This window comes from Nicotiana tabacum, chromosome 24, assembly GCF_000715075.1.
Source record: "Nicotiana tabacum cultivar K326 chromosome 24, ASM71507v2, whole genome shotgun sequence".
Lineage (NCBI taxonomy): Eukaryota > Viridiplantae > Streptophyta > Magnoliopsida > Solanales > Solanaceae > Nicotiana > Nicotiana tabacum.
The window spans coordinates 63637742-63650789 of NC_134103.1; the positions used below are offsets into that span (position 1 = coordinate 63637742).

General features: G+C 42.3%; 1 protein-coding gene across 1 annotated transcript; it reads right to left on the bottom strand.

Annotated features, from left to right (window-relative positions):
• Positions 1-5878: 5878 nt before the first annotated feature.
• On the bottom strand, positions 5879-9016 carry LOC107795077 (uncharacterized). Its single transcript, XM_016617644.2, has 3 exons — positions 8104-9016; positions 7948-7998; positions 5879-6181 (listed from the first exon to the last, which is right to left on the bottom strand). Exons 1-3 carry the CDS (start codon positions 8918-8920, stop codon positions 6126-6128), a joined length of 924 nt encoding a protein of 307 aa, XP_016473130.1. The 5' UTR covers positions 8921-9016; the 3' UTR covers positions 5879-6125.
• Between the last annotated feature and the right edge of the window lie 4032 nt (positions 9017-13048).

Consider the following 13048-nt stretch of genomic DNA (forward strand, 5'->3'; position numbering starts at 1 on the left):
CTTCTTAAGATTTTGGAGTATGGTTTTGTTCGTAGACTCTGCCTGCCCATTCCCACTAGGGTGGTAGGGTGTCTATAGGATCCTTTTGATCTTATGGTCCTCGAAAAATTTACTCACTTTATTGCCGATGAATTGTTTCCCATTATCGCATACGATTTCAGCCGATATTCTGGCATATTATGTGGTCCCAAATGAAGTCAATAACTTCTTTCTCCCTGACTTTCTCAAATTCCTGGGCTTCCACCCATTTAGAAAAATAGTCAGTCATAAATAATATAAATTGAGCCTTACTGGGTGCCCATGGCAAGGGGGCCAACGATGTCCCTTCCCCATTTCATCAATGGCCAGGGTGACAAGACCGAATGTAGCAGCTCCCCGGGCTGATGAATCATTGGTGCATGTCTCTGACATCCATCACATTTTCGTATGAACTCCTTTGCGTCTTTTTCCATGTCGATCCAGTAGTATCCGTCTCTGATTATCTTACGAACCAACGATTCGGCACTCGAATGATTCCCGCAGGTGCCTTTATGAACTTCCCTCAAAACATACTCGGTATCTCTCGATCACATACATATGGCGAGTGGGCCATCGAACGTTCTCCTGAATAGGGTGTTGTCTTCAGACAAGCTGAACCTGGCCGCCTTTGTGCGCAGAGCTCTTGATTCTTTAGGATCCGAGGGCAGTTTTCTGGTCTTCAGGAAATCTATATACTTATTTCTCCAATCCCAGGTTAAGCTTGTCGAGTTTATCTCGACGTGGCCTTCTTCCACTACCGATTTCATGAGTTGTACGACCGTTCCCGAGTTGAATTCATCATCATCAATCGATGATCCTTAGTTGGCAAGAGCACCAACTTCGCTGTTTTGATCTCGAGGTACATGTTGAAAAGTCTATTCCTTGAACCGATGTAACATCACCTGTAGTTTATCCAGGTACCTTCGCATTCATTCCTCTTTGACATCGAATGTTCCATTGACTTGGTTCACCACAATGAGGGAATCATACTTAGCTTCAATCACCTCGGCCCCCGGGCTTTTTAGCCAGCTCGATACCTGTAATCATGGCCTTATACTCGGCCTCGTTGTTAGTCAATTTTACAGTTCAAATAGATTACCTACATTATCCGTTGGTGGCTTCAATACAATGCCAAGTCCGGACCCTTTTGCGTTCGAGGCACCATCCGTAAAGAGGGTCTAGATTCCGGAGGAGGTCCTTGAGTTCAACAACAGCTCCTTCTCGACCTCAGGTATTAGCGCCGAAGTGAAGTCAGCTACGAAGTCCACTAAAATTTGAGATTTGATGGAGGTTCGGGGTCAATATTCGATATCGTACCCGCTGATTTCCATGGCCCATTTGGCAGATCGTCCCGAGAGCTCGAACTTATACATTATGCCCCTCAACAGGTAAGTATTCACGACACATATGGGATGGCATTGAAAATATGGTTTTAACTTCCTGGAGGCGCTTAGCAAAGCGAGCGCCAAATTTTCCAGGTGAGGATACCTAGTTTTGGCCTCGCCTAGAGTCCTGCTAACATAGTAGATAGGAAATTGCATACCTTCCTCTTCTCGAACTAAGACTCCACTTACCGCTATCTCGGATACTGCTAAATTTAGGTACAGTTGTTCATCTGCCTTTGGAGTATGAAGAAAAGGCGGGCTCGGAAGGTACCACTTGAGTTCTTCTAAGGCTTGATGACACTCCAGTGTCCATGAGAAAATATTCTTCTTCTTTTATAACGAGAAGAACCGATGGCTCTTGTCGGAGGACTTGAAATGAATCGGCCCAACGTGGCTATGCACCCATTATCCTTTGAATGACCTTGACATTGTCCACCACGGTAATGTTCTCTATGGCCTTGATTTTATCGGGATTGATCTCGATTCCCCAATTAGACACCATGAATCCGAGAAATTTTCCGGACCCGACTCCGAATGCGCATTTCTCCGGGTTTAGATCATATTGTATTTCTTCATATGTTGAAGGTTTCCTGCAAATGTTTCAAATGGTCCTCTGCTCGCAGGGACTTAACTAACATATCGTCAATATAAACCTCCATTGATTTTGCTATTCAAACATTCGATTTACTAGGCATTGGTAATTGGCACCGGCATTTTTTTAGCCCGAATGGCATTACGTTATAACAGTAGGTTCCGTACTTAGTGATGAAGGATGTTTTTGCCTGGTCGTCCGGGTCCATCCGAATTTGGTTGTACCCGGAATAGGCATCAAGAAAACTGAGGATATTGTGGACGACCGTGGCATCAATCATGCGATCGATGTTGGACAAAGGGAAAGAGTCCTTGGGGCATGCCTTACTCAAGTTTTTGTGGTCTACACACATTCTTAATTTATTCCCCTTTTTAGGGACTACCACTACGTTTGTTAACCAATCCAGGTACTTAACCTCTCGAATGAATCCTATTTTAAGGAGTTTCAATACCTCGTCTTTGATGAATGCATGCTTGACTTCAGACTGAGGACTCCTTTTCTAATTGACCGGGTGGAACTTCAGATCCAGTCTCAGCTTGTGAGTAGTTATTTTTGGCGGGATTCTTGTCATGTTAAGGCGGGACCAAGCGAAACAATCTATATTAGCTATAAGGAACTTAATGAGTTTTTTCCTGAGCTCGAAGCTTAACCCCATGCCTAGGTGTACCTTGTGATCGGGTAAGTACTCGATCAATATGACTTGCTCCAGTTCCTTTGGTGGCGTTGGAATCGTCGGGGCTATGAAAGACCTGGGAACTCCCTAGTCGTCATCCTCACCCGTCCCCTGTCTTTCTAGTTCGGTTGGGGGCAGTGTTGGTGGTTTCTATTTGGCCTCTTCCTTGGTGACCAAACTCGAACACTTTGGTGTTGAAAGTGCGGATATCGGGACCACTTCGTAGACCCCGAACATATCCTTTGTGGCCGGTTGTTCTCCGTAAATTATTTTAATCCCTCGTGGCGTTGGGAATTTCAACACCTGGTGCAGTGTCGAGGGCACTGCCTTCATGTTGTGAATCCACGGCCTCCCGAACATAGCATTATATCTCATATCTCCTTCGATCATGTAGAACTTTGCTTCCTGGATGGTTCCGGCGGTGTTCACCGGTAGTGTTATCTCCCATTTAGTGGTCTTACATTCCATGTTGAATCCGTTTAGAACTCGGATTGCATGCACAATTTGGTCTTGTAGACCCAACTTCTCTATGACTCTCGATCTGATGATATTGGCCGAGCTACCTGGATCAATTAACACACGTTTAACTCGAGATTTTTTATGAGTTCAGATATTACCAGTGCATTGTTGTGTGGCTGCACGATGCCTTCAGCGTCCTCGTCGTTGAAAGATAAGGTTCCTTCTGGCACATAATCTCGAGTCCGTTTTTCTCTTATGATGGATATTTTGGTGCGCTTTAACATTGGCCCCTAGGGGACATCGATCCCACTGATGATCATGTTAATGACGTGCTGAGGTTCCTCTTGCTCGATCTGCTTATTAGAATCCCTATTCCTAAAATGGTTTTTGGCTCGATAGCTCAGGAACTCTCGGAGATGTCCGTTGTTGAATAACCGGGCTACTTCTTGTCTCAGTTGTCGGCAATCTTCAGTTTTGTGGCCGTGGGTTCCATGGTATTTGCACATTAGGTTGGGGTCCTTTTGGGCTGGATCAGACTGTAAATGTCGAGGCCACTTGGTGTCTTTGATGCACCCAATGGCAGATACAATGGTAGCAGCATCGATGTTGAAGTTGTACTCCGATAACTTCGGCGCTTCCTTAGGCCCGATGGGCCTGTCGAAACCGCATCTGCTCATGAGTCCCCGGTTATTTTGACCTTGATAGTTTCTCCTTTCAGTTCTCACAGGGTTTTGCCTAGACCCATTACCTCTTCGGTATCCATTGTATGGTTGATACCGGTCCCTATTCGATCGTGGTTCACGATCAATGTCTCTTTTGGACCTGTCAATAGCTCTGACAGGATAAACGGACCCGGAAGGGACCCCAAGCTGATTATGTTCGACCTTAATTTTTGATTGATACCGGTTATGTACGTCGACCCAAGTTACAACCGGATACTCTATCATATTTTGCTTCAACTACTGTGAAGCCAACGAGCTTCGAGTATTGAGTTCTTGGGTGAAGGCCTGAATGGCCTAATCGTCCATGACCGGAGGCAAGTCCATTCGTTCCATTTGAAACCGGGACACGAATTCCATGAGCATCTCATTATCTCTTTGTTTCACTTTGAAAATGTCCGACTTCCTGGTCTCGACCTTGACGGCCCCAATGCGTGCTTTCATGAAGGAGTCTGGAAGCATAGAAAACGAGTCAATAGAATTAGGGGGTAAGTTGTGATACCATATCATAGCTCCCTTTGACAAAGTTTCTCCAAACCTTTTTAGCAGGACGGACTCAATCTCATCATCCTCCAAGTCGTTCCCTTTGATGGCGCATGTGTTGGAGGTCACATGCTCATTTGGGTCAGTTGTTCCGTCGTACTTAGGAATTTCGGGCATGCGAAACTTCTTTGAGATTGGCTTCGGAGCTGCGCTCGGAGGGAAAGGTTTCTGAACAAACATCTTGAAATCCAGACCCTTCAATATCGGTGGTGCTCCTAGGATTTGGCCGACCTTGGAATTGTAGGTTTCCACCTGTTTGTCATTTGCCTCGATTTACTTTTCTCCCGTTTCTACCCGTTTTGTCAGTTCCTAGAGCATTTTTATGATCTCGGAGTTAGTCCCTGGTTCAGCTTCACTCGGCCTCTCCGTGATTGGTTCGTTTCTGCGAGTGATTTCCCGGGACGGCTCGGGCTCAACTCTGCTGGGGGCACGGCTTTGGTTCTGCAGTTGGGCTATTGCTTCCTGTTGGGCTTGCAACATTTCGAAGATCACTCGCAAGTTGATCTCATCTCCTTTACCATCGTGTGTATTTTGGGTTGTCGATCGGACTCCCCGCGGACGCTGTTCTCAGGATCGGTAGGCAGATTCGCATTGATGGCCACATATGAGTTAGCGTTGATCGGGTCTGCGACCGGAACTCCGCTGGGATCGACAGGGGCACCTCGTTACTGGGTACTATATTGTTGTTCTCGAAGTGGTGACCAGACTCAGTATCCACGTTTAGAGGTACAGATTGGGAGTTCAACATTTTGAACTTTGACGTGAAATTGAAGACACTTTAAAAAACAAGTGTAAAATAGGATGTGTTATGGAAATTTGTATCAAATTGTCACTATTATCCTTAGCCCCACGGTGGGCACCAAACTGTTTACCTTAAAAAATAGATAACAATTAAATTTGTAAGTGGTTTTAACGATACGTGAATTTATTCAATACAAACGGTAAGGATTACTAGAATAAACTGGCAAGAGATGTAATAAATTATAAAACCGCTTGAAAATAAAGGGGGGATGATTCTGGACTCGAGGGCAGCCTCAACGAGGTATACGTCTTCGATCTCGGGCTTATAATAATGAAACACTGATCAACAATGTAAGAGCTATGAATTAAAGAATTATAATAGTATATTGCTTTGGGATGCGTGTTTCAATGTGTTCAATGAATAATGAGACCCCCCCTTTATATAGTAGGGGAATCCCACTCTAGGTACAATTCCATAAAATGCAAAAATATCCCATTTAACTAATTACTGGATTCCCGTCGGTACTTGCCGAGATCCGCGCCATGATACCCGGTTGGTCACGGATATTACGTCCTCCCGTTAATCGTGTTAGATTGCCCAATAATGCTCTCCAAAGTCTTTTGAGATTTGGACCGATCCCGAGGTCATGGCCTCTATATACTCAAGGGTGGACGTTGTGCTCCGGTTCCTTGTCATCGCGTTCCTTATTTGATTTATTTTATCGGTAATCGGGTTTGCTTATGGGTCCGGTTTCACCCGTATATAGTGCACACAATCCAAAACTAGGATTTAATACCAACCAAGGACCTGTGACACAATATAAACACAACCATGCATCTTCCAACTGTGCCCCAGGCGTTGATGTTATTGCTTTGTATTTTCCTTGGTGTCTGTTTCAAGTTTCTGAAAAATTGAATTTGAAAATTCCGTTTTTGACTTTTCACAGCACTCGACAAAATCAAGGTCCGTGTGGATTTTTGGAAACAAACTGCTTCTATAATCCAAGTTTGATGGTGAGCTGATCCCAAATGACTACACAGATCGAAAATCCTGCATGTTTGCAGGGCTGTTAGTTCCCAAATACATTCAGGATTGCCAAAGAGATAGCAAGAAATTTTAAATAATCAGAAATTTTACATGCCCAGCTTGCTGCTTAATACTCTAGTGGCCGTTACTATTTTTATAATGGTGTTTGATTGGGCATAAAGTTTAAAAAAAAATAAAAACTTTTCAAACTTATGATCTAAAATAGATCATAAAAATTTGTACGGTTATAAATCATTTCATGAGGCTAAAATAAAAAGTTTAGAGTTAAATTGTTATTAAATATAAAAATATGTCATTCTTTTTTATACGGACTAAAAACGAAATGATAGAGACAAAGGGAATTAGTTATACTACTGCACCTATTATTTCTGTGATTATGACTGTGAACTTAGTATAACTATATACTAGTATGTAAATGGATCCGACTAAATTGATCGAATCGAATTGTACCGAACCGATTATTAGGTTTATTTTAATAAAATGTAAAAACTTATAACCATACCAAATAATAGGGTAGGTTTTTAATTTTATAAAAATAAACCGAAAAAATACCGAACCTTACCGAATAAATTTATATATGAAAAATATATTTTATATACCAAGTATAAGACTAACAAAGCATTAAGTTTTTTTTGCTTGGGTCTTTTTCTACGGGAAACATTTTCCGTTATACCAAACACACCCAAAGTCTCAACTTCCAAACCTATTCTACTACTCATATCGAAACTAAATTAGTTCTAACATCTTGAGTAGCAAGCCACTAAGTATTCCAACGATCTTCAGTAGCAAGACACTAGGTATTCTAGCGATCTTCGGTAGCAAGCCACAAGGTATTTGATATCTTTCCTCCCGTGTGATTTAGATTTCTCATGATGGACACTAATCTTTTAATAAGCTCTATTCTTGAGTCCCAACTTGATTTGTATCTTTCCACTCACATGATTTATATTTCTCTTGTCTTTGCTTAATTTGTTTTATGCTACCATAGAATAATGAGATGAATCTCTATTAACTTCTTTCATGTTTATTTGATCATCACTTTTAGAATAGTAAAAATGTCTAGAGAGTTTTGTCAAAGTCCTATGCAAGTACACATTTAGCGCGTTCTAACTTCGACTAGTAACTCTTGCATGACGTTTTTAAAAAAATATCGAAAATTAATCGAACCGTACCGATACCGAAGAGAAACTGAGATAATTGAAATGGTTTCGAAAAATCTTATTTTAGTTATATAAAATGAAATAACCGAAAAAATTGTATAGTACATATTTTATAAAATAACCCGGCCGAACCGAACCATTAATACTCCTAATTGCACCTATTGTTTCTGTGATTATGACTGTGAGCTTAGTATAACAATATAATATGCATAGATCTTTTAGCTGAAAGTAATAAGTACCCTTGCACTCACTGCCAATATATTGAATTTGCCACTAGCTAATTAAAAATAGGATGAGCCAAGGAGTAAAAAAAATTAACTACAATATTATGGTTTATTGTTTTTCGAAAATCTGATTGGATTGTTACCTAGATTTATTTCGGATATCAAGGATGGAACTACTCCACTCCAATGTTCTTTTTTTCTGGTTAATCATAATTCCAGATCTGGCTGTTGCTTAATTTCTGCTCAGCTAAATTTTTTACTCTCTTATTTCTTGGTTTTCTAAGTGTTGAACAGACTAATGTGTTTGCAATTAACGTTCAAAAGCTCTTATTGACAACCCACTCTGTAAAATACATTTAAGATGCAACTAATTAAGGAACCATACCAGTTAGTGCATCCATGAATGACAAAGTTCTTCTATGCGAAGCTGAGGGGACTGCACAAACAAGTTCAACATTGTAAGCACATCGAAACAATATTTCGTCAAATTAAACAGACTTAAAATTCTAAATCCGCCTATAAATTTCATGCAGTCACTTACCTGAATCGCAATTCGAAGTAGAATTCCAGCTACCACACATGCACAAACTACTAAAATCATTGACATCATAACCACAAGATCCACCAGTTGCCTCACAAGCTTTACAAAATGTCTCATTTCCTTGAACTGAATACTTCACCCTTATACCATAAGACCATTCATCAGGGCCAGTCAATCTCAAGGGTGCTAGATTATAAGCACTGCTGTACCCTTGACAAGCAAGCCTTGTCAAATTTACATCCTTGATTGCTTCGTATGCAATAGCACAGCACTCGGGCGGGCCCGATCCATATACCGAGCCCGCCCGTTGCGGCCCAATTAGGCTCCATGCTGCACAACCATAATAGTCATCACAGCCCATCCCAGCAACATTCCTGCAGGGCAAGTGCTTTCCTGAGAAACCTTGGAAGAGTGGTGATTCTGCCTTGCAATGCAGCAGCATGAACACATTGTCCGTCATGGGGCTCAAGTACGGCTCCCGCCACCGCTCGACTACAAATCCGTTGCCCCGTTTATCGAGCATGATCGTCGTGCACGTCGACATGTGAGGTTCGTCTAAGGTGAGGGAACGGTATGCATAATCAATGTCCAAAACGCGGTATGATCCCGAGCTTATGTGAAGCATTAGCACATTATTGATGCAATATAAGAGATCTCGGTAGCCCTGGTGGCCGCAGCCCGGTTGAAGTGCAAAAGGGTAATCGACGGTCAAGTTTCCGCAATATGATCGGCAGCCATGTGCATGGCCATAGCTATAAGCTTTAGGGACTAAACACTGAAAGACCAAGGAAACAAAAGCTATGAGTAGATAAGCCATGGATCAGAAGAAAGAGATATGAGGGAAAACTTTTGTTATGACAGGAAAAGAATGACTCTGTATAGGAAGATACTAGTACTAATTTTTGTTTGTAAATCTTGATTGATACTTTGCTTTGAGTGCATGATACTGAGGGGGATATGACACTTTGTTGGGATGTTTTGTTTGGAGAATCTGAGGTGAATTCTAAATGGGGTTTTCTACTTTTCCTCTCTCTTTTTGGAAGACCGTCATGGTTTCTTAAAGAAGATTTGGCTGATTTTGTGAGCTTTACGTTTGCTTAGTGCCGGATGCAAAGTGACAAAAGCCGAATCTGCATACTCACTGCTTTCTGCTCAACTTATATATAATAGTTTCTCATGTCCTTTCGCCTCACCACGAGAAAATATGATCACATGAGCCTAAGTCCCGAAAGGAAACTTATAATCTACTCAGGCGTCCTTCATCGTGATCGCGGAAGCACCATCATGATCGTGAAGGCCAATGCTGGCCTACCCAAGTCTCCTTCTTCGCGTTTGCAATGGCCCAGTCGCATTCGCGAAGAACACCCTCTGCCAACCCTTCACGTTCGCGGACCCACTACCGCGTTTGCGAAGACCAAAGCCTGCCCGTCCTTTCCTCTTACTTCCTTCTTCGTATTCGTTTAGGCTCCTCCGCGTTCGCGAAGAGGAACCAGGTACTCCATCGCGTTCACGGAGCCATCTTCGCGTTCGCGAAGAGCAACATCTGCCCCTCCTCCAAATTACTTCTTCGAAATTATGGTACCTCTTTCGCGATCGCGAAGCACACCAGTACCAGCAAAAATCTGCCAACTTTGAACATGCTCTGGGTAGTCCGAAACTCACGTGAGTCACCCAGGACCTCGTTCAATTATACCAACAAGTCCATAAACATAATCCGCACCTACTCGAGGTCTCGAAACAAATAAAATAATATCGCAACCAATAATCGCACCCCAAACCAAACTAATTAACTTCTACACTTCAAACTTCACCCAACTAACTCTGAACGCAACAAATCATACTTAGACAACTTGGAATGACATAAATTTCACATACAAGTCACACATAACAAAACGAACCTACTCCCAGGCTCAGAATGCCAAATGGGGTCCGATAACATCAAAGTTCACCCCAAGTCAAACTTAGAAAACTCTAAAACCTTCAAATGCCAATTTCGAATAATAAATGCCAAAACGCTTTCGGTCTACTCGAAACTCGATCCGAACATACTCCCAAGTCAAAAATCACCATACCAATCTCTTGGAACCTTCAAATCCAATTCCGAGGTCGCTTACTCAAATTGTTGACTTATGTCAAACTTGGTCATCTTAGGCCACTATTATGGAACTAAGTGTTCCGAATTCAATGTGAACCCTTCCAAAACTAAAATAACCGTCCCCGCAAGTTATAAAATAGGAAAAGCACATACGGAAAGTCTTGAATAGGGTAACGGGGTTCTATAAAGCAAAATGACCGGTCGGGTCGTTACATTCTCCACCTCTTAAACAAACGTTTATCCTCAAACGAGTTTAGTATCATATATGAAGTGCCGAATAAGTGTGGATATCTGCTCTGCATGTCCTCCTCGGCCTTCACAACTGCAATCTCCTTACATCTCAATGTGCGAACCTGCTTATCAATAATGGCAACTGGCTCCTCCTTGTAACTCAAGCTCTCATCCATCTAAATTGTGTTATAATCCAACACATGGGACTTGTCAGCATGGCACCTCCGGAGCATAGACATGTGAAATACCGAATGAACTACCGATAAGTTAGGAGGCAAAGCAAGCATGTATGCAACCTCACCAACTCGCTCCAAAATCTCAAACGGACAAATGAACCTCGGACTCGACTTGCCTCTCCTACCGAATCTCATGATACCCTTCATCGGTGAGACTTTCAAAAGTACCTTCTCGCCCACCATAAATGACAAATCACGTACTTTCTAATCCGCGTAACTCTTCTTTCTGGACTATATTGTACAAAGTCGCTCTTGAATCAACTTTACCTTATCCAAGGCATCCTTTACTAAATCAATACCATATAGCCTAACCTCGTTGGGCTCAAACCAACCGATGGGGGAATGACATCATAGACCATACAAGGCCTCAAATGGATCCATCTTGATGCTGGACATATAGTTGTTATAAGAAAACTCGGCCAATGGTAAAAATCGATCCCATTACCCTCTGAAGTCAATCACACATTCTCTAATCATAACCTCCAGAATCTTAACTATCCGCTCCGACTGCCCGTCGGTCTGCGAATGAAAGGTTGTGCTGAGCTCTACTTGGGTACCTAACTCACTTTGTACTGCTCTCGAGAAATACAAAGTGAATTGAGTTCCTCGATCTAAAATAATAGAAATAGGCACGTCGTGCAACCGGACGATCTCTTGGTTATTATTAGGGCCAACCTCTCTGAAGTATATGTAGTAATAACTAGAATAAAGTGCGCAAACTTGGTCAGTCTATCGACAATGAACCAAACAACATAAAATTCCTTTAATGCTCGTGGTAAACCAACTACAAAATCCATAGTGATACACTCCCATTTCCACTATGGTATAACCATTTACTAAAGTAAGCCGCATGGCCTCTGGTGCTCGTACTTAACCTACTGGCAATTCAAATATCTCGACACATACTCAACTATGTATTTCTTCATCTGCCGCCACCGGTAATGTTGCCTCAAGTCATGATACATCTTCGTGGCACCTGAATGAATGGAATAGCGCGAACTGTGTGTCTCCTCTAGAATCGGCTCCCTCAGGCCATCAACATTAGGAACACATAAGCGACTATGGAGTCGCAGAACACCATTATATCTGATAGTCACATCCTTGGCATCACCTCGTAGTAACGTCTCTCTAAGGACCAGCAAGTGCGGATCATCATACTGATGAGCCTTAATCCGCTCGAATAAAGAATTTTGATTCATAACACATGCAATAACTCGATTGTTCACTGAAATTTTCAACCTCACAAGTCGGTTAGCTAAGGACCGAATGTCCAAATCCAATGGCCTCTTCTCTGCTGGAATGAACGCCAAACTACCCATGCTCTCGGCCTTTCTGCTCAAGGCATCCCCGACAATGTTCGCTTTGCCCGGATGATAAAAAATGGTGATATCATTATCCTTCAATAACTCAATCTACTTTTGCTACCTCAGATTAAGATCCATCTGCTTAAACAGATGTTGCAAGCTGCGACGATCAATGTAAACCTCACACGACACGTCATAAAGATAATGCCTCCAAATTTTGAGAGCATAAACTATCGCAGCCAACTCCAAATCATGCACAGGGTAATTCTTCTGGTGGGGCTTCAACTGACGAGAAACATATGCAATAAATTTCCCCTCCTGGATCAATACACAACTCAATCCAACATGTGAAACGTCGCAAAACACAGCGTACATCCCTAAACCGGAAGGCAAAACCAACATCGGTGATGTAGTCAATGCAGTCTTGAGCTTTTAAAAACTCATCTCGCAATCATCGGACCACCTGAACCAAACACCCTCCTAGGTCAATCTAGGAAAAGGAGCTGCAATAGATGAGAAGCCCTCCACAGACCGACAATAATAACCTGTTAGCCCAATGAAACTCTTGATCTCGATCGTTGTGGTAGGACGAGGCCAACTCTGAACTACCTCGATCTTCCTAGGATCCACCTTAATACCCCCACCTGACACAACATGCCCCATGAAAGCAAATAATCTAAAACAAGAACTCACACTTGGAGAACTTAGCATATAGCTTTTGTTCCCTCAAAGTCTGAAGCACTATCCTCAAATACTGCTTGTGCTCCTCCATGCTACGCAAGTAGATCAATAAGTCATCTATGAAGACAATGACAAATGAGTCAAGATATGGCTTGAACACCCAATTCATCAAATCTATAAATACTGTCGGAGTATAAGTTAAGCTGAAGGACATCACTAGAAACTCGTAATGCCCTCACCTAGTCTGGAAATCCATCCGAAGCACAAATCTTCAGCTGATGATACCCAGATCTCAAGTCGATCTTCGAGAACATACTAGCACCATGAAGCTGATCAAATAAATCATTAATGCGTGGCAACAGATACTTATTCTTGATGGTGACCTTATTCAGTTAGAG

Bases quoted from the DNA above. Each gene is read 5' to 3' on its own strand.
- LOC107795077 (XM_016617644.2), bottom strand. From the start codon at position 8,920: ATGGCTTATCTACTCATAGCTTTTGTTTCCTTGGTCTTTCAGTGTTTA. The intron at 7,999-8,103 runs GTAAGTGACTGC...TTGTTTGTGCAG, and splicing joins TACTTCGAATTGCGATTCAG to TCCCCTCAGCTTCGCATAGA. The intron at 6,182-7,947 runs GTATGGTTCCTT...GCAAACATGCAG, and splicing joins ATTCATGGATGCACTAACTG to GATTTTCGATCTGTGTAGTC.